We start from the raw sequence: 25,715 nt of genomic DNA on the forward strand, positions 1-25,715 counted from the left end.
TCTCTCCCTCCTTCTTTGTAAAATCAGTAAAAATACATTTAAATATTGGCTCCTTCTGCCGCTTTATCCAAAGGGTCCATGTCTATGTTTCCATAAAGTCTGTTCAGTCAGAATGGCCTGCATATCTGTGAATGGCCCTGAACTCTCTCAATGATGAAGATCTGGCCGAGATTGGAAGCTCCATAGTCCAAAGAGCATGGATTTTGAAGCCAAAATGGGTTCCAATTCTAGCCCCACTATTTCTAGTTCAGTGACTTAAAGCAAAGTACTTGGCCTCCCTAAAACCCCAGCTGCCTCATTTATAAAATGGAAGTGGTAGCGCCCACCTAGCCCAATCGCATGGCTCTGGGCTTTCAGTGAAATGAAAAGCCTGAAGGGCTTTAGCTCCAGAAAGCACAACCCAGTGAGGACACGAGAGCGCATTCCCTTCTCTCTCCGCTTCAGATCCACGCTGAATGGCGGGAAGCCGAGCGCTCTCCAGCCAGGGAACCCCAGCTTTGGTCCCCGATCTCCGTCACCGAACCTTATAAATAACTTGGCTAAGTCACTGCCGCCCTTGGAGTGCTGCTTTCTCAGTGTGAGGAGGGAGGGGCTGTTGCAGGTGGTTCCTCCTGGCTGAGTCACTCTCGGGTTTCCTATTCAGTCCAGGTTTGGTCTGAATTTTCCCAGATCCCTGCGAAAGCATCACCCAGACCGACCCGACTCGACCCGATCTGGTGGGTGCGCGCCTAGCATTGGCTCCCACCAGGGCGCCCCTGCCTGCCCTGGCCACTGGCCCTGCCCCCGGCTCCCGCCTCCCGCCTCCCCGGGGTGATCGAGCCTGAATCGGAGCCCGCTCACCCGCTCACCCGCTGCCGACGGGCAGGCACCACCACTGGGTGGCCAGCGGGGTGGCCGTGGGCTCGGCGGGGCGGGGCGGGCGGGGCGTGGGACGTGGGCAGGGCAGGCGGGGTGAGGCCGGTGGAGGGCGCCTCGGAGCCTCGGCGAGGATGGGAGTCCCCGGAACCCCAAGCTGAGCGACCCAGCTTGCGGCCAGCGGGGAGGGCGCACGGGGAAGGCAGGGAGCCCCGCGGTTCCTCCGGGAGCCCAGCTTCGCTCCCGGCCGCCGCCGCCGCTATGATCCCTCCGAGCGGCGCCCGCCCGGACAGCGTGGACCGGCTGCCCCCGGAGGCAGCGAGCGCCGAGCAGCCGCCCTCTCCGGCATCCACCGGCAGCCAGGAATCCAAGGTACCGCGCCAGATGCCCCCAGCGCACCAAACTCTCCCTGTGTCCCTCTGTCTGTCCGCCTCTGTGTCCTCTGCACGGGCGCCGGCGCGGGGGGGCTGAGACTGTGCCCCTAAGTCCACCGGGTTTCAAGGGCTCTTCCTCCCGGGGACTTGGCTGTGCGGCTCCGCTGGCTGCTCAGGGTGCGGGACCACGTCCCTGTGGACCCTCCCTCCGCGCCCTCACGCACCCCGGGCTTCTCAGGGCTTGTACCCCGCGAGCTCTCGCACGCAGGTCCCCTGGGCTCCGGGGTCAGGGATCGCTCTCTTGGGTGGTGATGGCTTCATTGTTCTTTGCCTATTGGTGCCTCCAAGGCGCGCAGGTAATTAGGTGGCTGTAGGGACAGACAGATAGCCCAGGGCTATTCCTCCAGAAAAGCCGGGGTGTTTGCAGGGCCGGCAAAGGGTAGTCCGTACCCCAAGGGTCTCCGAGACCCTCTGCTTAGCAGAGCTCAGCCCTGACTTCCCACGCCCAGGGTTTCAGAAAAACTAGGCGGTGGGAGAGGCTGTGATGGCGGGAAAGTGATGCTCCTCCGGTGGAAGTTAGCACTCGCGGAACTTTCCTTTGCTTTTGGGAGTTACAGGAACGCGTGCACAGAACCAACAGACCCGGCACCTCTCTGTCCCAGCTGCTCTGGCACTCTGGTGGGCGCCAGGCACAGGTTTGGAAACCTTGCCAGAGGATCCAGGGAAACGCCGCTGCTGGCAGGGAGATGCCATTTGGAGTGAAGATTGTCAGATGGAGTTGGTAGTTAGATGGATTTTTTAGAAGTGCAAGGTTCCTGGCTCTTTATACAGCTCTGCCAGTGAGTTCTTCCAGCATATTGGGGAGAGAGGGAGAAGGCCGTTGTGTAAGAGTGAAGGAAAGAGGGGTATCAGTTTGGAGGGCAGGTCGGAGAAGGCAAAGGAACACCCCCTTCTCTGCCTTCCCACATACCCCTGGAAGCCACTGACACATCAAAGGGGCAAAATCCCAGCTAAGTGGCTTTCAGGCAGGTCCCAGCCCCCCAAGGCCCGGTAATCTAAGACAGAGAGCTCTGCATTCTTCTTATTTTTATGCAAATTTTTCTGCTAGATGTCTGTCCTGGGGTGTGTATGTGTGTGTGTGTGTGTGTGTGTGTGTCAACTTTTGTAAAACACTTGGACAGAAGGGCAAAAGCCTCCCTCTGCAGTCATGGTGCGGAACAGGGAGGTGAGCTGAGGTCCACCCTGGTATACTCCCACCTGGGAAAAGGAGATGGCATCCCCAGATGGTCCGCTCCAGAGCAGCCTCACACCCACACACATGCACCACTCTTCTCCAAGCAGAAGTGTCTGGGTGTCTCACTGTCCATCCTTCCCCATCAGTCACCTAAGCCAGTGGTCAGCAAACTCATTCATCAACAGAGCCAAATATCAAGAGATTAAAATCTCTTTTGAAAGCCAAATTTTTTAAACATAAACTTCTTCTAATGCCACTTCTTCAAAATGGACTTTCCCAGGCTGTGGAATTTTGTGGAAGAGCCACACTGAAGGGGCCAAAGAGCTGCATGTGGCTCGTGAGCCGCGGTTTGCCGGCCATGGACCTAAGTGATATGGGTTAGCGGCCATTTCAAAAATGATCTAGAGTACTAGAAATGAATGTAGCTATCCTCAAGAGTGAAGCTGGCATTTACTGAGTTTTAGAGACAGGAAAGGAGAGGCAGAGAGAGAGAAACATCGATGGGAGAGAGAAACATAATCCATTGCTTCCTGTAGGCACCCCAACTAGGAATCGAACCCACACCTTTGATAGGTATGTGCCCTGACCTGGGGAATCAAGTCTGAAACCTTTAGGTGCATGGGATCATTTCCAACCAACTTAGCCACCTGGCCAGAACGGCATTGAACTTTTTGAATTGGGCCTGTTGCTCTGCGGTAGGTGAGTTCTGGAAAGTGCTTAGCTTTTGGATACACAGGGTTCAAACACACCACATGGGTTTGCTATTTATAGATAACCTAATGTAAATTCTTTGGCAACACAAAAACTACCCTATGTAACACCCATAATTAACCATCAATTTATCTGGCTTATGGTTTCAGATTTGTACGCGTCCATTTTTCTCAAACACGCCTGAAGTCTGTTTATACATTCCGAAATCTGCTGTCACGGCTTAGGTGCTCTTAATCAGAGAAGGGCTATGCATTAGGTGGTGGGTGGGGGAGGGACATGAACCCCGGAAAACTGAATATAAAACAGTGCCTGAATGAATTCTTCACCCTTAGAGAATCCCATTCCTCTCTGAAAAGCTAACTCCTGGTGTGGAGGACTGTGCGGTAAGGAGGTAGGATGGCGAGAAACGGGGGCAGAGGAAGCCTCCGTTCATTCTGCACCAGGAATGCCATGTCTGAAGGCTCACTGGCATTTGCAAGAACCTTCCAGACGAGAGCCTGGTGAGGAAAATGTGAGCCAGACAGTAGTAATCATTCCACCTTACTCTTCTGAAGTGCTTTGTCTAAGCACTGAGTGAGACAAACATGGGCATTCAACTTTCTCAAGAAACATTTTGAAAATAACTTTTTAAGGAAACTTTTCTCACTGGTGGTAAGAGTAACATACACTTTTTGTAGAAATTTGCAAAGTCCAAGCAAAAATAAAGAAAAAAATAAGATCGCCTATTGGTGACAACCCACAGGCAGCTACTGGTAATATTTGACCTATGTCGTATGTCCTTTTCATCTCTTTTATATCTGCACAATTGAGAGAACAATGGTGCGCATCTACTCGATGCTTGCTACATGTTGGGCACCACCTGACTGTTCAGGATTACCCTCTGAGGGCAATGGCACTGGTATTTCCATTTTATAGATAGGGAAGTGGAGGCTCAGCAAGGTGACTTACTCTCAAGAGCTCGTAGTTGAGCGACACAGCAAGGACAGGGACCCAGGTGGCATTGGTCTGGAGTGTGAATTCTCATCCACAGTACAATATCTCCCAGTTCACCTATCATCCTAACCAAGTCTTTTACATGCCACTGAAAGTCAATAACAGCAGTTATTTTGGCCTTCTCATCTTAATACTTGAAAATGAAATGAGCTACAGTATCACATGACATGACTACAAACCAATTCTTGTCCAGGTTCTAGATTTTGGTTTTGCTGCCCTTTCCCTGAAAGTATGTTTGTGGAAGTAACTAAGTGGAATATCACAGAATTATCTGGATATTCAACAAACCCTTGAGTCCAGAGGGTCCAATAGAAGAAAAATGATGATGATTCAATGCCCTGAGCACATAAAATGTTTCCAGAAGCGCATATCTTTGCTAAATCATGGGGTGTCACAATTGGAAACACTAAAGATCCTCTATTCCGGGGAATTTTAAAATGATGGATAATTTCATTATGTAAATTTATTCTATGGTGGAGAATTTCAACATACACAAACGTAGAGAAAACAGTATGAAGAAACATCATGTACCTGATCACCTGGCTTCATAAATTATCAATTTGTCATCTCGTTTCATCTATTAACCCTTCCCACACATACACACTGGATAATTTTAAAGCAAATTCCAGACATCAAATTATTTCATCCATAACTATTTCAGGTCACACCTCTAAAAGGCAATGCCCATTTTATAAACCCATTATCACAAATTCCAGGTGTTCAAAGGTCAATGTATTCTTTGGAGGTTCATGAATGAACTTTTGAAGATCCATAAACAACCAGTACATACAAAATTGTGCAAGTACATGGACATGGACATCGTCCGAGGAGTAGACTGTTAGCTTATACCAGGTCAGTAAGTCGTCTATACCTTCAAAGCTTATTTAAATATCCCCCTTTATTCTGTCTCTTGAATAGGCCTAGAGGGAGATGGTGTTTTACCTAAGATCACACAGCTAGTTACTGGCAATACAATTTCCTTGTCTTTATGTCTGAAAACCCTGTCTTGAACTTTGGATACCCCAATGCAGTTTCCTCAGAGCAGATTCCTGTAAGCACGAGTGGCAATGTAGTTCAGATGGTTTTCTTTTTCATCAAATTAGTTGAGTTAAAAGAGTTTGAAATCCATGAACCTCACCCATCTATCTTTCCACTAACTATTCCAGAAAAACCACAACCTAATTTATTTTCTAAGCGCTTGACAGAGGACATGGAATACGAAGGAAATTTTCACATTTCAGCGTCCCTTATTTCAATGAATGTCTTTTCTCCTTCCAACTTATTGACAGAATTCTAACAACAAAGCTCTCTAATCCACTTAGAATTGGTTTCTTGGTATGGTGTTAAGTAGGGGTCAAGATTCATTATTGCACTGCACCACCAACTTTGCCGTAAGTCAGGTGACTACATACCCAGTTTTTGTGGAGGTTTCTATAATGCCCAATTGGTCTATTTGTCTATCCTTGTACCAAGGCAGCCCTGTCTTAATGTAAAAGCTTTATGAAAAAGTTTCGATATCCAGCAGATTAGGTCTTCCAGCTTTGCTCTGTTTTTTCAAAAAATGGTTTTGGTTTCTTTGGGCCTTTGGCATTTCTGTGTGCATTTTAGCATCAGCCAATCAATTTCCACAAAAACACCTGCTAGGATTTTGATTGGTATTGCAATAAATCTAGAAATCCATTTGGAGTGAAAAGACATCTTTATACAACAACTTCTTCCAATAATATATTCCACATGAGTGTGTTTTCTTCTGCCATTAGCTGAAAACAGGATTTCATTACTTTTGCATTTGGGGTCTCGATAACTGAGAACATAATTGCATTACTTTTGCATGTGGGGACTTCCCTGATCCAAATTTAAGCCCCATACCAAAACTGGTTTGGCTCAGTGGATAGAGCATCGGCCTGCCAACTGAAGGGTCCCAGGTTCAATTCCGATCAAGGGCATGTATCTTGGTTGCGGGCTCTTCCCCAGTGTGGGGGGGTGCAGGAGGCAACTGATCAATGATTCTCTCATCAATGTTTCTAACTTTCTATCCCTCTCCCTTCATCTCTGTAAAAAACAATAAAATATTTTTTAATAAAATAAAAAATTTAAGCCCCAAGTGTGTGATTATGAATTCCCAAGGAAAGTATTCATTCATTCATTCATTCATTTTCTAGCTATGCTTAGATTTATCATCTACCTGAGTTGGTGAGTTGTTTTTAGTTCATTCCTTTCTCTTTTTAAGATCTCCAATTCATGTAGGCATCCAGTTCCAACCCCCTACATTTATTTCTGTTTGTGGTAAAATATGCATGACATACAGCATGCCATTTTAACCATTTCTTTGGTGTACAGTTCTGTGGCATGAAACACATTCACACTGTGTGCAATGGTCACCACCATCTGTCTCTAGAACTACTTGCCAAACTGAAACTCTGTACCCATTAAGTATTAATTCTCCATCCTCTCACTCAAATCCCTGGCCACCATGGTCTATTGTTTGTCTCTATGAATATGACCACTCAAGATTCTTCATGTGAGCCGAAACCGGTTTGGCTCAGTGAATAGAGCGTCAGCCTAGACTGAAAAGTCCCAGGTTCGATTCCGGTCAAGGGCATGTACCTTGGTTGTGGGCACATGGGGTGTGCAAGAGGCAGCTGATTGATGATTCTCTCTCATCTCTTCTTCCTCTCTGTAAAAAAATCAATAAAACATATATTTTTTAAAAGATTCTTCATGAGAGAGAAATCATATAATATTTGTTCCTTTGTGACCAGCTTATTTCACTTAACATAAATCTTCAAGGTCCCTCTATGTTGTGTTAAGTGTCAGAATTTCCTTCTTTCTTAAGGCTGAATAATATTCAATTGTGTGTCTATACCACAATTGTCTATCCATTTTGATTTATCCCCTCATCTGTCGATAGGCATTTGGGTTGCTTCCACCTTTTGGCTATGTCCCTGGTCAGCAAACTGCAGCTCCAGAGCCACATGTGGCTCTTTGGCCCCTTGAGTTTTTAGCAAAGGCCAGCTCAGGAGTACCCTAATTAAGTTAATAACAATGTACCTACCTATATAGTTTAAGTTTTAAAAATTTGGCTCTCAAAAGAAATTTCAATAGTTGTACTGTTGATACTTGGCTCTGTTGACTGAGTTTGCCGACCAATGTGAATATTTGGATCTGTTGACTAATGAGTTTGCCGACGACTGGGCTATATGAATAATGCTGCTATGAATTTAGGTGCACAAAAATCTGTTCAAGTCCCTGCTTGAATATATAGCAGAAAGTGGGATTGCTGGATTACATGGTAATTCTGTTTAACTTTTTGAGGAATCATCATACTGTTTGCCACAATGGCAGCCCCATTTTAGATTCCTACCAGCACTGCAAAGGGTTCCAATTTCTCCACGTCCTCACCAACACTTTTTTTTTCTATTTTTTAGATCTTAATGTGTGTGAAATTATCTCATTTTGATTTTGACTTGATTTTTCCCTAATATTAGTGAAGTTGAGCATCCTTTCATGTGCCATTTGTATACTTTGAAGAACTATCCATTCAAGGCCTTTGCCCATTTTTAAATTGGGTTGTTTTCCTGCTGAGTCAGTAAATTTGAAGGACAAAGATGCATTTAATTTTCTTATTGTTTGAATTGCATTTATTCACTAGAGAGGATTGTTTTACATATTTTTCAAATTATTTGTCTTTTTTCTTTCATGAATTCTTTATTCATGTCCTTGTACATTTTAATAAAGTATTCATCCATTTTTATTGTTTTTTTAGAATTCTTTATAAATATTTAAACCATGATCTTCCATATATGTTGCTAACATTTTTCCAACTTATAATTAGTTTTCAATTTTATTACATTTTCAACATAGATTTCTTTTTTTTTTAATGTTGCTAAATGTCACAAATTCATCTACAGTTCCTTCTTTCCGTTTATATTTAGAAAAGTCTTCCCCACCCTGGTTACAGATTAAATATTAACCCATATGTTTTTCTAGATCCTTAAAATATACATTTTTTTACTTTTATCACTTTAATCCATCTGGAATTTATGTTGATATGGAGTACAGAAGAAATACAATTTTTCCCTAAATGATTAATAAGTATTTCTATAACCATATGTTAAATAATATATTATTTTTGAAATGTTACATTTATTATGTATTAAATGACAATATGTATTGGGTTCCCTTTTAGACTCATCTGTTATATTCTAATGATTTTTATTATTTCTACTTGCATTTATTACTATACTGTACTTTTGCTATTACTATTTAAATGTTTTAATTATTATAACTTTTTGTTGTTGCTATTAATCCTCACCTAAGGATATTTTCTCTATTACTTTTCAGATAGAGTAGAAGGGAGAGGGGGAGACAGAGAGAGAAACATGGATGTGAGAGAGACACATTGATTTGTTGTCACCCATGCACACCAGCCCAAACAGGCCGAGGATTGAGCCTGCAACCAAAGTACATGCCTTTGACCAGAATCGAACCTATGACCCTTCTGTCTATGGGCCAATGCTCTATCCACTGAGCCAAACTGGCCAGGGATAATTATTGTAGCTTTATAATAGACTGACAATTGATAATATAAGTAACCTCCTGGGAGTTTTATTATTTATTTAGCTGCACTCACCTTTTTGTTTTTCCATCAAGTTATGAAAATTATATTTTGAAAGTCATTGCATACTTTTAAGATAACTTTAGTGAAATCTTTACAAACAATGAGATTTCTCACCCGAGTACAGTATATATCTTTAGTGACTAAGATTTCTTTTATGCCATTCATATATGCTTGGTAATGTTCTTCAAACAATTGCCTGCCTACATCTGTTAGCTCTTGTTCTGGGTTACTCTTAAGAACCATCTCTTATATTTTCTTAACTGGTTATAGCTGACTTAGGACATTTGATTTACATTAATCTTATAGTCTAACTTTAGATTATATTTCTTATTCAGTAGTAAAGAAATACAGTGTTGCTTACTGGCTCAGTGCATGGGCTCTGGAAACAGATGCAGCCATCTTGAAATCCCATTGTGCCACTTTGGGGTGCCACTTAAGCTTCTCTGTCCTTGACTCTCCTGAGCATCACTGTTCTTTCTGCAAAGTGAGCACAATAATGCCTCTGAAGCACTGTCACTTGGGTTAAGTTAATTAGTGTGTGCTCAGTGCTTACCATAGCACCTGGCACAGAGAAAGTAAATGTTACCTATTATATGAGATTGCCATAATATCTCCAATAACAATTTTGCTTTTCTCATCCTCCCCCTTTTTCGGGGGAGTAGGGTAGGACTGATGTTTTGCAGTAAGTGTACATTGTCTATAAGTGTACATTGTGCAGTTTTAGTGCTAAGGCGTGGTCTCAGCTCTATTATATTTCAAGCCACTATGGAAACCACTTCAAATTTAGACATATAGCCTGAGAAATATAAGGCAGTGCTTTGCAAATTTCACTTCAAGACAAATCCATTTCCAACCAAATCATTCCTCAAACTCCCCCCACCCTTCTACACAAAGTCCAAATTTCCCATTCATGTGGCAATTAAATTAAGACTGTCCTTCTTGTGTGCCAGAAGGATAATGTTCCTTAGCTTACTAAGAATTTCCATCAGGAATGGAAGTGGAATTGTTTCAAATGACTTCTTGGCAAGTATCAAGGTAATCATGTGATTTGGGGAGCCTTTGGCCTCTTTATGTGATGGATTATATTAATAGATAGCCTAATATTAAACTCTTCTTACATTCCTGGAAAAGGTCCTACTTGGCCATGGGGATTTTCTTTTAATAAACTGCTGGGTTTTGATGGCCAATGCTTTATTATTTTTACATCTATATACATAAGGGAGATTGTTCTCTGACTGTAACTTTTTGTCCTTGGTCAGATTTTATTTTTAAGAATATGCCAAGTTTTAAAAATGATTTGTGAAGATTCCATTTCTGTTTTTTCTGTGGAACAGTTTATAGAACCCATCTCCTCTTTGCATGTTTGTGGGGAGGAAAAACTGTCAATAATACCTGAACTTAGCACCCATTTTTTTTAACTTAGAAAATCTTTCACTTTTGCATTCTATTTTTTTCCTCAGTTTGCTCAAGTCAGATTGGTTAGCTTCTATTTTGCCAGAAAATTATCCATTTCATTTAAATATATCTCACCTGTCTGGATGCGTTATTGTAGGACAGCCAGAGACATTCCTTCAACTTCGTCTCCTCATCACTTTCTCTAGGTGCCCCTATCCTGCAAACACACCTGTTTGTAGTTCTCTGTTTGTATAACATTAGTTTCTTAGATGTGGATTGGGAGTCAGGAGAGTTAAATAGCAGTGCTCACATTTGCACTTTGAAGGGGGAGGATAAGAGGAACCATTAATGGTGTAATATTGAAGTAAAGGATGGATTGTCATAGAGAGCCTAAAGCCAGGGAGGTGAGGAATTCAGTCTTAAGAAAATGACTGAGGGAAAATAGGAAGGAAAGGAGCACAAAGGAAAGAACTTTCAAAGACAAGTAAAATTGCCTGGTTCCTCCTCAGAGAGTCACTTCAAGAGATTGATTGGGGGTGGACGCTGGGTTCAACCAAGAGGGCTCTTATCTGGCCAGAGACTACAATTAGAGTCAGCGACAAGAATAATTGAATAGGAAGAAGAGAAAACCACAGAGACAGGAAAATCTCAAAGGGTGAGGGAAGGAAGTCAAGAGAGCATTAAGAGCCAATGTTAGCAGTAGAGAAAATAAGAAGCAGGATGGAATGAGGTAGAAACAGAGTCATCAAGAATTCAGACTGTGAACATCGTGTTTTGCTAAAGCTCTTCTCTGCAATGTTGTTTGGTCCATGTAGGTTGTCAGACAACCCTTAGTTGGAAAGATTGGTTGTAAGTCACAGTAATCTCATGTGGCAAGAAGATGGCAACAAAGATCAGAATTGACCAACAAGAAAAGACTTTGATTTTGGGGTTCATCTCTCCACAAAATGTAAAACGAGGTGCGGATCAACGAGTAAGGCGTTGGATTGAAATAATTTCCTTCAGTCAGGGGTCTTGCTGGTAAATGATAGTTATCCTACATAATAATAGAGGAATATGCTAATTATCCGTTATGCTGTGAGGCATAACGACCAACCGTGTAATGACATGATCACAGATCTACAGGAGGGTGGGGCAGCAAACTACAAATGGGCAGTGGAGAGCTACAGGAGGAAGCAGGGTAGCAAGCTATGAGGGTTGGGGGAGCAACAGGGTTTGGCAGGGACCTATGGGCGCATGGATTTGTGAGCAGGACTACTAGTTATTTCTATAATAGAAAAACCTCCCTGGTCATCTTTTTGACAGAGGTCTGTTTCCTCCTCCCTGGATTAATCTTTTTCTAGAAGCACAATGGAAGTGCCCACCCTGGAGTTTAATAAGCTTAAAGAGATTTTTAGACTGGTTTCTTTAACTATATCTTTTCAGCAGCTATGGACTTGGGTGAACCTATGAAAAGTCAATTGCAAATTGGACCTCTTTTCAGGGAACAATATTTTCCTACCAAGCCTCCTTAAGAAATTTGAGAAGTTTCTTGGGAAAATGACAAAAATCACATGGCACAAATGCAATGAATCTTTTCAATGAGATTCATGATTGGAAATCACTAAAATAATTTTCTGAGACCCATTATCGCTACTTTAGAAAGTTAGTTGCTACTTTTCTTCCTGAAACATTTTCTTAGAGCTCCATTTTTTTGGGGGAAATTAGTTCTTTCCACCGCAAAGAAGACCAGAGAAACCTCATAGGGCAAGGGTGCTCAAGAGAGGAAGCATCTTGGAGAGGCCAGCCTTCCTGATAGGAGAGAACATGCCATCTTAAGTTCCAAGCATTTCCCTGTTGGGAATTTTGCTTGCAAATTGTTCTATAACCTGGTCTTTATTTCCTTATTGTCAAAGGCAGGATATGCCGCATGGAATTTCATTCCTATACAACAGAACTGCAAATGCTTTGTAAGTTTCAAAGCAATGATAATTGTTTTTGTAATTTCCTTTTCCTGATTACTCAGAATCGCCCTTTTAAACACCGGTTATTGAACTTTTGTGTGGTACAGTTTTTCCCCTTGTACTAATGACTCCATACTGCTGTGTGATCCCAACATTTTTCTAACTCTCCCTACACAAAGGCCCTCTCTCTCTGCAGGCTTCTTTGAGGCTTCTAATTTGCTCCTTGCAATTTGCTTTTGTATTGGAAAATAAATCATCCTACTAGTTGGAATCTCGTGTTCCTTAAAGCTAAATAGAAACTGAATCTAATATCAGGCAATGAAATAGAGGATTTGAAGGGTGTGGGGAAATATAGTATTGTTGTTTAATTTTTACTTAATGATCCGTCTGGTAGTGATTTCTCAGAAGTTATGCTTACATTCCTAGTTCTTGGTTGCATTTTCTAGAAGTCAGTTGCTGTGTTTCCCTGCTAGGTTAGATATTCCTTGATTCTTATTCAAAAGGCAATGTGAGTAAGCTGAAGTTGCTGGTTTCATTTGTTTCATTAATACATTTCTACCGGATGCTTAATATGTTGATCAGTTTGCTAGTGATCATCCCCAGCAGACAATGACCTTCCAAATAACATTCTAAATAAAGATAAATTCCTAGATATGAGGTTTCATTATTATTGGTTTCTATGGTGAATTTTTTTCTAACTGCTTTATTGATTGGACTTTATCTCTTCTACTCAGGTAGATAGTCTGTAAGTGAAATTATCAAAATAAGCATTTTATGAATAAATTGCACAAAGCAAATATATATATGGTGGCAAAGGGGAAAAAAATGCGCCTTACCAAATTAAAGTGTGCAGTTGCTTTGGCTAGGTGGTTCACTTGGTTGGAGCTTCATCCCATATACCAATAAGTTGTGGGTTCGATCCCTGGTAGGGGTGCATACGGGAGGCAACCAATTGATGTTTCTCACATCGATATTCCTCTCTCTCTAAAAACCAATAAAAACATACTCCTAGGTGCGGACTGAACATGCAATTTATGGCTCTTCTGATGACTAGAAGAAAGAACATGAGTAAAAGGCAAGAGGCTTCATGTCAAACCACAACCCAGTTCACTGCAGCCCCTCAAAGATGCTGCTTCTTAATCATTGTGGGTGGTCTTTCTTCCAGAAGGAATAACATCAGTCTGGTTCTGATGATGCCCGTACTCTAGAATTTTATTAATTTTATGAATTTGTCTCAGAAAGCAATACACATTCTTTCCTATGTGATCTGTTTGTTTGTCCTTATTATTAGAATTCTTTTGGCAACATTCCCATCATAGACTACCCATAAGGTGACCTTTGCAGACAGCAAGAAATCAAAAAACTGATCCTCTGATTTGTAATAAATCATGGGGTTGAAGATGGGAGGTATTTTAAACTTGTCTGTCAGGACCCAAGGGCAAAATGCCAAGCCATCTAGCTTCATGGCAGGACCCCTTCTGGTTCTTCACTGGCACTTCATTCACAAGTTTGTCCATAGCCTGGTCGGGCAGCTGCGTGGAGCACCTGAATCTAGTCCTCACGGCTCGTGTACCTGGTTCCTAGGCTCTGGACAGCAGCTGGGAGACAGACAGAGGCCCATGAAGAGAGTTTAAGCTTTGACCTCATTTCCAATGGTGAGATTAAAGTGCCACCTGCCAGTTTAAGCTTCATAATATTCTATCGATAGTACCATCTATGAAAATATATTAGGAAGGAGGGGGGAAGGGAGGAAGGGTCACTCTGGGTCAATAAACTTGTACATAGCCCCTTTTTCATTCATACTTTCTTTTCAGGTATAGTAAGCATTAAATGAGAAGGTATATATGAATTACCATCACAGTACCTGGTATTAACTATATGTTCACTTACATGAGAGCCAGGGGGTCTATCCTAAAAGTTACATGACATTTTAAAGCTGAAAAAGGCTAGAATCCTAGTCCCCTATTTGAGTAGACTAGATGTTAACATGCTTGCTTTATTAAAACACACACACATACATACACACACACACACAAAAAAAAAAAAAAAAAAAACACCTTAGATCCTGCCAGAAATACAATGCCTTTTCTAATGCATAAATGTGACAGACAGTCCTGATGGTTCTCAGAGGTATCATGCTTTATGTATCTGGCCCAGATTCTAATTAATTGGAGCAAGCCAGATCCCATAAATGAAAAGTGCTGTAATTTGGAGGTGACAACTAATATGTCATTGCTGTTCGGAATTCCATTTCATTATCAGGTGCAGCAATGCTGTGGGCCAGCCCCAGGAGACCCTCTCTAGAACAAGATTTCCAGAGGAGACAGTCCCTGCACAATTGATGGGCATTTACTGTCTTTCCATGAGAATCCTTACTAACGCCACTGTATTTAGTTAAGGTAACACTAACTGCTAGGAACCGCCAAAGTTTAATGGCTTGACACAAAGGATATGTTGGTTTCTCACTCATCCGATAGACTATGGTGGGTATATTCGTTTCTACTGCTGCATAACAAAATACCACGAATTCACTACCTTAGAACTACACATACTTATTATCTCACTGTTTCTATGGGTCAAAAAAACTAGGTACAAGCCAGAGGGCCCATTTGGTTAGAATTTTACCAGAATGACACTGGGGTGTCAGCCAGCCCTGCTATCTCTTCTGAGGCTTGGGGTCCTTTTCCAAGCTCACGGGTTGTTGGAAAAATTCAGTTCTTTGCATCGGTATAGCTGAGGTCCCCATTTTCTTGCCAACTGCAGGCCAAGGAAGCTCTCAGTAACTAGAGGCTACCTCAGGTCCTTGCCACAAGGCACCCTCCTCTCATGATATGAATACATACTTCTTAAAGGCCAACAGGATGGTCTCACTACAGTCTACTAGGATAGAATTTAATATAACATAGTAATCACAAGAGTGATTTTCCCACACCTTTCTCCTGTCAAAGGACCGAACCAAGGGAGTTGCTGTCCCATCACATTCATTGGCCCTGCCCATACTCCAGGGGAGAGAATTACATACTCTTGCTCCCTACGTCCTTCTTACCTTCTTCTTCCACTTTGCCTCCCCTTGTACCTCCTGCAACTCCTCCTTCGCCTACCACCATTCCAGTCATTCTCCACCAGGGTCTCTGTATATTTAGGAGACACTGTTGGTTGCCAATCCCATGGTCATTTACTCCTTTCCTCTTTCTCATAGAATGCTAACACTGCTTTGGGGTTTCCATCCTTCTCTATATAGCCATGTTCTTTAGGAAACACTGTTCCCAACTTCTGTACCAAAGATGTAAATCCTCATGGTGGTTTCATTTACCTCACCAATGATTGGTTGAGGAAGAACATGTGTTACAATTTTGGCCAATGAGAGAAGGAAATTCTGATGAGAAAGTCTGGGAAAGGGTCTCCAGACTGATAAGAACAAACAAAGGGAAGGTGCCATCAGCCTTCTGCTACTGAATATTTGCAATCAGGAAGCCTTTCAGAGCATGAAGGAAGCCAGCTGCAAGGCTGGCATGAGGAAGGCAAAGTGAATTGATCAAAAGTACTTGAGTCCCTCAAGATGTCCTTCTGCTACTGACTTATCCCTCTCCAGTGTCTCCCTGCATTACATCCCATGTTTTCTGAGGTAATATCCTATTGCTTAAGCCAGGTTGACTCTGAGTATTAAAACACTGTGTGTGTGTGTGTGTGTGTGTGTGTGTGTGTGTGTGTGTTTTAATACTTGCCATTGTAGGTACCTAAATGATTGTGTGTGTGTGTGTGTGTGTATGTATGTATGTATCAGTGCAAAATAGTAGTTTCATTTCTTCCTTTATTCACATACTATGGTTGGCAAAATTAATAATAATGATGATGATGATGATGACTACTACAAAGATAAAAACAGAAGTAATGTTAGAGAGAACCTATCTCTGTCCAGAGAAAGATATCAAAGTCACCAGCATGAAATTTATAAAATTGACCCTGATTTTACTGAGTGATATCTAGGCTATAAATATAAATTTGACATATTTCCAGTAGCCTTCCAGATTTTGGGTTCCCCAGTGGGAAGTTCCAGAGGAAGTGTGCCAAGACAGCTTTAGAGGAGCTGTTAATGATTTGGTGTTAAGATCTCTTTTTTTATTACTTTGTTTGAGCCAAACTGGCAAAATAGGCTGTAGAGCAAGATCTCAGATGCTCCTAAGATTTTGATTGATTGCCTCTTTCCAACCCAAATCAGGGGAGCAGGGTGGTCCAACTCCAGATTTAATTGGCTTGTGGATATTAAGGTTGTAAGGAGATCAATAGAATTCATGCTTGGGCTCCATTAGCACTGTGCCAACAGTGCTCATTTTTCCAATATGCAGGGTTCTAAGTGTTGTATTTTTTTTTAATGCCAAAAACATGCATTGCAGCAGTATAGATGATGTGAACTGAGTGGGCCTTGCCCCAGAAAGCCAAGTGAACTTTTGGGGAGTAGTGTCCATCAAAGGTTTAGTTGGCGCATAGGGCTAATAGTAATCTGGCTCCTTCTACACAGGACTTTGACTTTGAAGGTATCCTGTACCCACTCAGTTCATTCATATGCATTTGGAGGAAGACACAGAGCAGGAAAGTCATGCATTACATTATCCAGATAGAGTCCTCCAGGTAAAAAGCTCCTCAAAGCCAAACAGAATGGATATCCAACTGACAGAAGAAATCTGCCACAATTCTGTTTTGTATAAATCCAATAAACAGATGATGCAAAACTAGGGCTTTTGCAAAATTGGAGAGGATATTTGTTCATCTTCACCAAATCACATTGCGTGGGATAGATTAGCAGTAAATCCCTATGAAGAATGAAATTTTTTTCTTTCCAAGGTGTATGGGATTGAAAATTAAAGCTAAAGATCATCATGGTGGTCTATTTTTAGAGAAAAGTGACTTACTGAGAGTATTTGTCATTCATTCCGAAGGTCAGACAGCCATGAGCCATGGCAGGCATCCGTAGTAACAGCCAGCTCTTGGAAGAAAAAGGAAATAATCTTTCCATTCTTGAAAAGCATGAAAAGGAAATGTTATCAAGTCGAAGGCAGGGAAAGACAGGCAGTGAGGGAATGAGAAGACTTAAGGCATTTTTCTACAGCCTAGGCGTGCATGTACCATAGATGTAGATTTACTACTGTGTGTTTATCAGTGCCTGGGTGTAAAGGTACGGGGTCGGTGGATTGAGTGTCTGTATTACATGCTTCTGTGAATTTAAAAAATAACAGTTAATATTTATTGGGTTGCAACTATGTCCCAGACTCTGTGTTAAGAACTTTATGGAGATTGTCTGTTTGAATGATCTCAACAGCGGATGTTTTTCATTCATGAGGAAGTTAATAGAGTTACTTGGAATCAAAACCAGGATTCAAACCCAGGCAGCTTGACCACTTTGGGCAATCAGTTCCTCAGAGCCCTTTGTCGTTGATTGCATAACCATATTTATATATTTTTTGTATATATATGGCTGTATAACAACCATGTTTATATATTTTTGTTTGTTTTGGAGAAAATCTTTAAGGGAAGCAATTCTTTCTAGTATCTGCATTAAAATAGAATTGGTACATATCTCAGGCTGAGATAATTAACCAAACAAATAAACATACCCATCTTCTTGGTAACATAGTGATGGGTTCAGCACAAACTGAGATTGAAAAGCTAGACATTCAGGCGGTTTGTAATTCCTGATTGATCTTTATCTTCATCTTCAAACATATCTCATAATTCATAAGATTCACTCTGGTGCCTTGCTATCTGGCCTCTGGCTTATCAAAACAGTTTGGTGCAGTGTTTAGGACTGTACATGTAGAGGATTTAAAATGTCTTTACACCACATCTTCACACGGATGTCTAAAGTCATCACAAGGTTTACCCATCAAAAACAATTGCCTGATATCCATCCCCTCTTTCCCTCAAACATGCTTCTTCCCACTATCCATTGTCTCAGAGAGTAGCCACTTCTCCAGTGGCAACTGCTCAGACCAAAAGCCTTGGACTCATCCTTGGTCACTCACTTCTCATACCCTACATCCAACCCACTATAAAATCTTGTTGACTGTACTTCAAAATATGTCCAAAACATACCATTTCTTACCATTTGCATTGCCATGGCTCTGCTCAAGCCACCATCTGTCCATTGAATGGTGGTCCTTTCTCCACACATAAGCCAGTGCAATCCTGTATTAATATACAGCTCACTCAAAGCCAGACAATGACTTTACATCACACTGAGAATAAACCCAAAATCCTTACCAAGGCTTCTGAGGTCCCTCAGGTTCTGCCTCTGCATTGTAACTATCTTTATCCTTTGCCTCCTCCTCTCTCAGTCTGTTCCAGTCATTGAACAGCCAAGCTCCTTATTATTCCTCAAACACACAGAATACATTCCCATCTCTGGTTGAGAGTGACCAAGATTGAAGGGTGCTGGTAGGGAATGTTATAAAGTGGCTCTTATAGAAGTATGCAAATAACATAGGCAATATTTTTATAGCAAAGTTGCACCCCCATCATAGGAAGTGAGGCCATGGGCGCTAAGCCTAGGAAAGGGTGTTCCTCGGGTATCATCTCTGAGGGACAGAAGTGAGAGGTATCTGAATCTCCAGTAGGCCAAGGGATGTGACAGCAAGCAGCATGCACATTCTGTGATGAGGCACAAACATAAATTTTAAAGACCTGAATTTTGATTCCTAAAATCTACATTGCATGTCCCTTTCACTGGCCAGAACTGTGTCATAGGGTCGTTTTCAGCTGAAAGGAAAGCTAGACACCGTGCTATTCTTAACATAATGGAGGTTTTGTAAGAAAAAGAGAAGTAAAGAAAAAGGAAGTTGGCTATACAGCTAACAGAGTCTACCATGGGGAAAGAAAAACAGAACAATGTAAACAGTAATATTTGTTCCTAGGAAAAAACCTTTGGCCATATAATATCATTATTTCAATACACAGATTTATTTGATTTTCTACTTTTGTATTTAGAATGTTTTTCTCCATTTTCAAAATGGAAGAGGTTTGTAGAATGTGGATGTTTTATACTTTTAGGCACCTTCTCTTCATTGACTTCTAGCATTGGTGTTTATTTTAGACTGAACAACAGCATGCATTTGGAACATCACCCATTTGTATCTATGCATTGAGTTTATGTGTCCTTTAAATTTTGGGGGAATTTGCCCATTGACCGTTGGGTCCAGCCACCTTTTGGCAGATAATTATTTTAAAAGAATTTCTCATTTTTATAGTAATTGAGCTAATCAGCTATACTGACATTTCTAAATTAATCTTAGCAAGGTATATTTTCTTAGAAAGGCATCCTTTCAATCCAAATTTTCAAGTATATCAGTAAAGGATTTCAAATCACTTGCATTTGTGATTATACTTCCTTTATCATTCAAGATTTTGCATATTTTAGTGGAGATGTTTTTTCATTCTTGATTAGATTTCTTTCTTTTTTTTTTTTTCAAAAAACTAGTTCTTGGATTTATCTATGATTTTCTTTAATTTCTGTGTTTATTTATCCAGCACTGTCCCCTGATTTACTTGTACTTGCTTTGTTCTTTTTATAATTATTTTAGTTGCACTCATAGTTCATTAAATTTCATTCTGTCATTTATGATTGAAAGCTTTTATGGCTTTGCAATCATTCCTGAATACAACCATGATTATATCTCTTCAATTTTTATGATTATTATTCCCATCATTATTTTCTGAGCACTGTAAAACAGAAGTAGGGGTGTGTGTGTGTGTGTGTGTGTGTGTGTGTGTGTGTGTGCATGCAAGCTAGAGAGAAGATGAGGGTTAATTTCCAATTAGTTTGATGGTTTTTTTATGTTATTTGCTTTTTAGTTATTAAATTCTTATTTTATAGCTCTATGCTCATTGTATGTAGCCTGTCTAATCATCTGTTTTGTGGAACTCATTGAGGATTCCTTTGTGGTTGCTTATCAGATAATTTTTGGTGGGTGTCTTATAGGCCCTGAAAAGAATCTGTACTTACTGAAGTATAAAGAGCTTGATACTCATGATTAAAAATACGCTATAAATTCAACTGTTCAGATATTTTATACTTTCTTTTACGATGTTAGATTTGTCATGGATTGAAGGAAACCAGTAAAAGTGTCTCATTGCTGATTCATTTATTCAGTTTAAAAGTTTCCTCTTACATATTCTTAATGTTCTGTGGTCTGGTGCATAACAGTTTAAACTACATTATGATTGCACCATTCACCATTGACTAGCTTCCCACTCCGCCCCACGAGCTCTTTTAAATTCTATTCTGTGCAATATTATCTCCTTCGCCAGCATTTGTCACTCTGTGCTCATTCTCTTATTTAATCCCCAGGAGTTCTTTTGGTTTTAGTAGGGACCTTCGAATCTACATGTTCAATTTATTTAATGAGGGGCATAACTTAACATTTCCTGTCATGTTCGATTTTATCTCTGTCATTTTATTTTCTGCTTCTGGGGGCTTTCGTGCTCTTACTCTTATTTTCTTTAAAAAAAAATTACTCTTTTCTAAGTGAACTTTTTTCCCCAATAAATTGAAAACAATCCAATTTTTTAAATATACTATTGTCTATTTGTAAAATTTGACTAACATGTTGCAACTCTATGCTCCTAATTATTAATATTGTGCTCCTAATTATTAATATTAGGAATGAAATAACATATCTGTCTCCTCCTGTATCCTAAGTGAGGGTAATAAAAATAGGACCTATCTGATAGGGTGGATTGCAGGCCTAAAAGAGATGATACAGCTAAGGTTCTAAACTGTATGTAACGCATAGTAAGGACTCCAATGTCAGTTATATCTAATACAGGTGCCATTGTTGTTGTTGTCTTGTTACTTCACAACCTGACTTTCTTCTCCATATCCCCCAACCCCACCCTTATTCTGATTCCCCCTTCCCCACCTGCCTCCACCACTTGTGTTTTGAACTACAAGTCATGGTATTTTTATTACTGTTAAGACGCTTCTAAATTATGTGTCATCTGTTTCATTGGGTATTTATAACAGGTGAATTTTCTTCGTGAACTGTTTATAGCAGTCATTTTTAATCCAACCATGTTTAAATTATTCCAAGCACAAGTCCTTTCATGCTTCATGTTTTCCATAGTTTCCAACCCTTTGTTTTCGTTGCTCATGAATGGTAATTTGTCTGGGCTAAGAACACTTGGGTCATAGCTTCATCTTACATTGTTTCATGTGATGGAAGAGAAGTGTGAAGTGAAGCTCGGGTTTCTTTCTCCGTGGATGACCCATCTTCCCGCTCCACACTGGCACGTGAAGGTTCTGACAGGCACTCTAACCCGCTGGCAGGAAAAGAGATGTTCTTTTCACTGGGCTGACCCAACACAGTGTGGTTCCCTCCTGACAGATCTGATCTTCGTTCCTCCTTCAGCCCAGGAACTCGCTTATCTATGAATGTTTCTGCTCTAGTCCAGTCATTCTGAAGTCTTCAGGTCCCAATTTTTTCTATGTATCTTCTCTAATAGTATCTTCTCTAATGATTTTTCAACTTACTTGGTATTCCATGAGAGCTTCTCAAACATGCCTCCATATCACTGAATAATCTTTCTCACTTTTACATTTCCCTATTTTTTAATTTACCTTTATTGTTAAAAGTATTACAAATATCCCCTTTTTTCCCCCATTGACCCCTTCCAGTTCACACCCAACTACTCCCAACCATACCTTCACCACATTAATGTCTGTGTCCATGAGTTATGCATATCTATAATAATAAAAGCATAATATGCTAAATAGACAGGATGGCTGAACAACAGAACGGCCTTCAGGATGAAGCCAGGGCTGAGAGGGCCAAGGCAGCCACCAAGACTGGGAGGGCCAAGCCCCTTGCACAAATTTCATGCATCAGGCCTCTAGTATGCATATAAGTTCTTTGGTTAAATGTTACTGGGCTATTACAGTTGCTACAGATTCTTCTCTCCCAAACTCCTTCCTTTCTAACCTACTTTAATCATCTCAGCTTTCATATCTCACTTTATATTTATATATTTGCATAATAAAATTATATTTCTTCAAAATTTATAGAGAGCACAAAGTAGAGAATATGTAAAATCTACTTTTTATTCCAATATTGTCAGTATATTTATAATTAAGTTCTTCCTTTTCTACTGGAGTATTCTAATCCTTACTCATTTTCTGTTTTAGGAGTTTTCTCAGGCCCCATATTATTGGTGTGTGTTTTATGTTGCTTCATTTATAAATGAAAAGAGGTCTCCAAGATCTGAAATTTGTGCCTAAATATAGTGAGGGAGGCTTCCTATGATCACTTTAGTATTTATGTGGATGTTGGTAGAGTTCTTGTATTAAATCTTAAGCTAGACAGGAAGTCAGAGTGAGTGTACAGCATTAGTTGAGTGATACCACAGCCTCAGGGATCACCTAGAACAGTGGTCGGCAAACTCATTAGTAGTCAACAGAGCCAAATATCAACAGCACAATGATTGAAATTTCTTTTGAGAGCCAAATTTTTTAAACTTAAACTTCTGCTAACACCACTTCTTCAAAATAGACTTGCCCAGGCTGTGGTATTTTGTGGAAGAGCCACACTCAAGGAGCCAAAGAGCTGCATATGGCTCACTATCTGAGGTTTGCCTACCGCTGACCTAGAACAAGCAAATAGTAAATTCCCAATAAATGTTGGTCGTTACTGTATTAGCAGCAGCAGCACCATTGATAAATTTGACTGCAAAACTTTTAAATCCATCCACTATAAACACAGTCAGTGAATAAAGTCAAAGATGAGTGACAAACTGAGAAAAATATCACACAAATGCCAGAGTTTTCCTAAATCTACAAAACATTTACATATCAATGAAAAGATCGATAACTTGCTAGAAAAATTACGTTTTGAACATTTAGTTTCTTCCCATGTCAGCCACATGGAATACAAAGAAGAAAACATTAAGTACTAAGCTTCTGGTCTCAGAGATGTTTTTGTGGATTTGTCTTCAATGGCAAGATAAACAAAAATAAATTTAGAAGGACTAATGGAAATAGAACCTCACCATTGGGCAAACACCAGGTAGTAAGTTTTTTAGGCAAGAATCATTAATGGATGTTAAAATTAGGAGGCAAATGTTTGATGATAAACAGGATATTTGCATAGTCTCAAAGTATTTCCCCTCCATGAAATGTGTTCATTACAAAGAGAATACTAGTCACTTTACAGTGGATCAGCCTGGCAAAGATTACCTCAACCCAGAGACCAGAGTTAACATCACATGTAATGGACATACTGCCACCAGATTGCTGCACTGAGAAGAATGCATCACTTTTGTCCTATTCTTACCAGAAATGTATAACTTCAATCTAATTGTGAGAAAACATCAGAAAAAAGCAAATTACATTCTACAAAACACTGGCTAGTCCAGTGGTCAGCAAACTCATTAGTCAATAGAGCCAAATATCAACAGTACAAATGATTGAAATTTCTTTTGAGAGCCAAATTTTTTAAACTTTAACTTCTAACACCACTTCTTTAAAATAGACTTGCACAGGCCATGCTATTTTGTGGAAGAGCCATACTCAATGGGGCCAAAGAGCTACATGTGGCTCGTAAGACACAGTTTGCTGACCACAAGGCTAGTCGATCTGGTCAAGATGGCAGCATAGGTAAAGACAGTTCTCAGAACCTTCCACAGCTACATCAAAATTACAGCTAAGCCATAGAACAAGCATGTCAAACTCACGGCCCTCGGGCCGCATGTGGCCCACAAGGAATATTTTTTTATGGCCCAGCTCATATAATGGTATGTAAGAAATGTTTTTTTAAAAAATTTCATAACTTAATTTTTACAATATCCTGCTATACATAATTATTAATAATGAACTACAACGTTCGCTAATGACTGATTACCATAATGGTGTTGCATTCATTTCCTTACATGCCTTATGCACAGGTGCACCATTTCTCTCCACTAATACCAGCAGTGAATATTTTAGCAGCCAATTGCTATGTCATTAGTTTTGGACTGACTTGTTTGGTGTGCACAACAGGAAATATTTCACTTTTGGAGAACTAGAAAAATAGGTTTATTTGTGTTACGCTTATTGATTTGTGCAGTTATTCAGTGTCTGGTCAGATTATGTTGAAGAAAAAAATATTAATTTTTATTAAAATGTTCTATTATTTTATGTTAACAATTACTCATTCATTTCAGTGCTTTGTATTCAGCATGCCTCTATTGAAATAAACCTACGTTTCTATGAAAATTAAAGCTTTTGTTTCTTTGATGGCCCACATAAACTTAAACCTTGTTTATTTGTCCCGTATTAGCCTTTGAGTTTGACATGCTTGCTATAGAACAGCCATCATTTAAAACAACCTAGTTCAGTGCTTGGCAAACTTATTAGTCAACAGAGCCAAATATCAACAGTACAACGATTGACATTTCTTTTGAGAGCCAATTTTTTTAAACTTAAACTTCTTCTAACACCACTTCAAAATAGACTCGCCCAGGCCGTGGTATTTTGTGGAAGAGCCACACTCACGGGGCCAAAGAGCCGCAGGTGACTCGCGAGCCACAGTTTGCCAACGAAGGATCTAAAGAAGCCACATAGAGACTGGTGGGAGGGGCAAAGAGGCAGATGGAATACACAGAAGAAAACAGAAGTACCAACCTTCTGGATATTGGTCTCAGAGATGTTTTCTTGGATTTGACTTCAATGGCAAGATAAACAAAAATAAACAAATATAGAAGGGCTAATGGAAATAGAACATCATCATTGGGCAATACAGGCTGGTCCCACACCCAGGTGTGGCAGATAAAAATCAGGAGGGATATCTCAGCTGTGGAGGTTCTCCCCTGAAGAGCCAGGGTTCCAGCCCCACAGCAGGCCCCAAGCCCAGGGTTCTAGGGCTGGGAAGTAAAAGTCCCCATAACGTTTGACGGAAAAGCAGCGGAAGGGAGGGCTGCTGGAGGGCCAGGCATTCCTCTTAATGGGTCTGTGCTCACTCCCAAACTTACCCAAACTCACTCCCTCAAAGCTCCAACAATGGGGCAGCAGCTCAAAAGGCACCAGGGACATCCGGGCAGGAGCTGAGTTGTCTAGCATCAGGCTGGAGGGGCAGTTTCCTCCCACATAGTCCTGGCAGCGGCTGTAATTCCCTTGCTGAGCTTGTCCCCAGCAAAGCCCGGGGGAACCATGTACTGAGACTCCAACAACATGGATGGACAACACCGTTAGCCCCGCCCTAGTGCCTGAGACCCCGCCCCCATCCAACTGGCCAGCCAAACCCAAGCAGTTTACAGTGGCTTTTTCATAGAAACAGCCAATCTTGGCTCATGCTTTTGACTTTTCTAAAATCACGCAAAGGTTCACAAATCCCAAATGAGCCGCACCTGGCCTCGGCATGCCCCGTGCATCTTGCTAAGTGGCCCCAGCCAGGATTAAATGCTCTAATCAAGAGACTTACGGTTGCTGAATAAATTACAAAACAAGACTTTTACATATGCTGTCTATTTTAGATTAAAAAAAGACCACACAGAGAATCAAAGTAACGGGATGAAAAAAGGTGTTTCATTAAAATGGGGGGGAAAAAGAAGAAACAAAAAAACAC

The 25,715-nt window shown here is 40.8% G+C and overlaps 1 protein-coding gene across 3 annotated transcripts in view; it reads left to right on the forward strand.

Moving 5' to 3' along the window:
• Nucleotides 1-931: 931 nt before the first annotated feature.
• The window catches only part of STAC (SH3 and cysteine rich domain), a 93,333-nt gene continuing 68,549 nt past the window's right edge, over nucleotides 932-25,715 (forward strand). For 2 of the 3 annotated variants that reach the window (XM_036431781.2, XM_036431782.2), the window contains exon 1: nucleotides 933-1,227. In XM_036431781.2, the coding sequence (XP_036287674.1) occupies nucleotides 1,117-1,227 (111 nt within the window). In that variant the 5' untranslated portion in view covers nucleotides 933-1,116. Of the gene's footprint in view, nucleotides 1,228-25,715 lie in introns of all 3 variants that reach the window. The other variant, XM_036431783.2, reaches the window with a different exon arrangement.

This window comes from Pipistrellus kuhlii, unplaced genomic scaffold (assembly GCF_014108245.1).
Source record: "Pipistrellus kuhlii isolate mPipKuh1 unplaced genomic scaffold, mPipKuh1.p scaffold_m20_p_11, whole genome shotgun sequence".
NCBI classification, from domain to species: Eukaryota; Metazoa; Chordata; class Mammalia; order Chiroptera; family Vespertilionidae; genus Pipistrellus; species Pipistrellus kuhlii.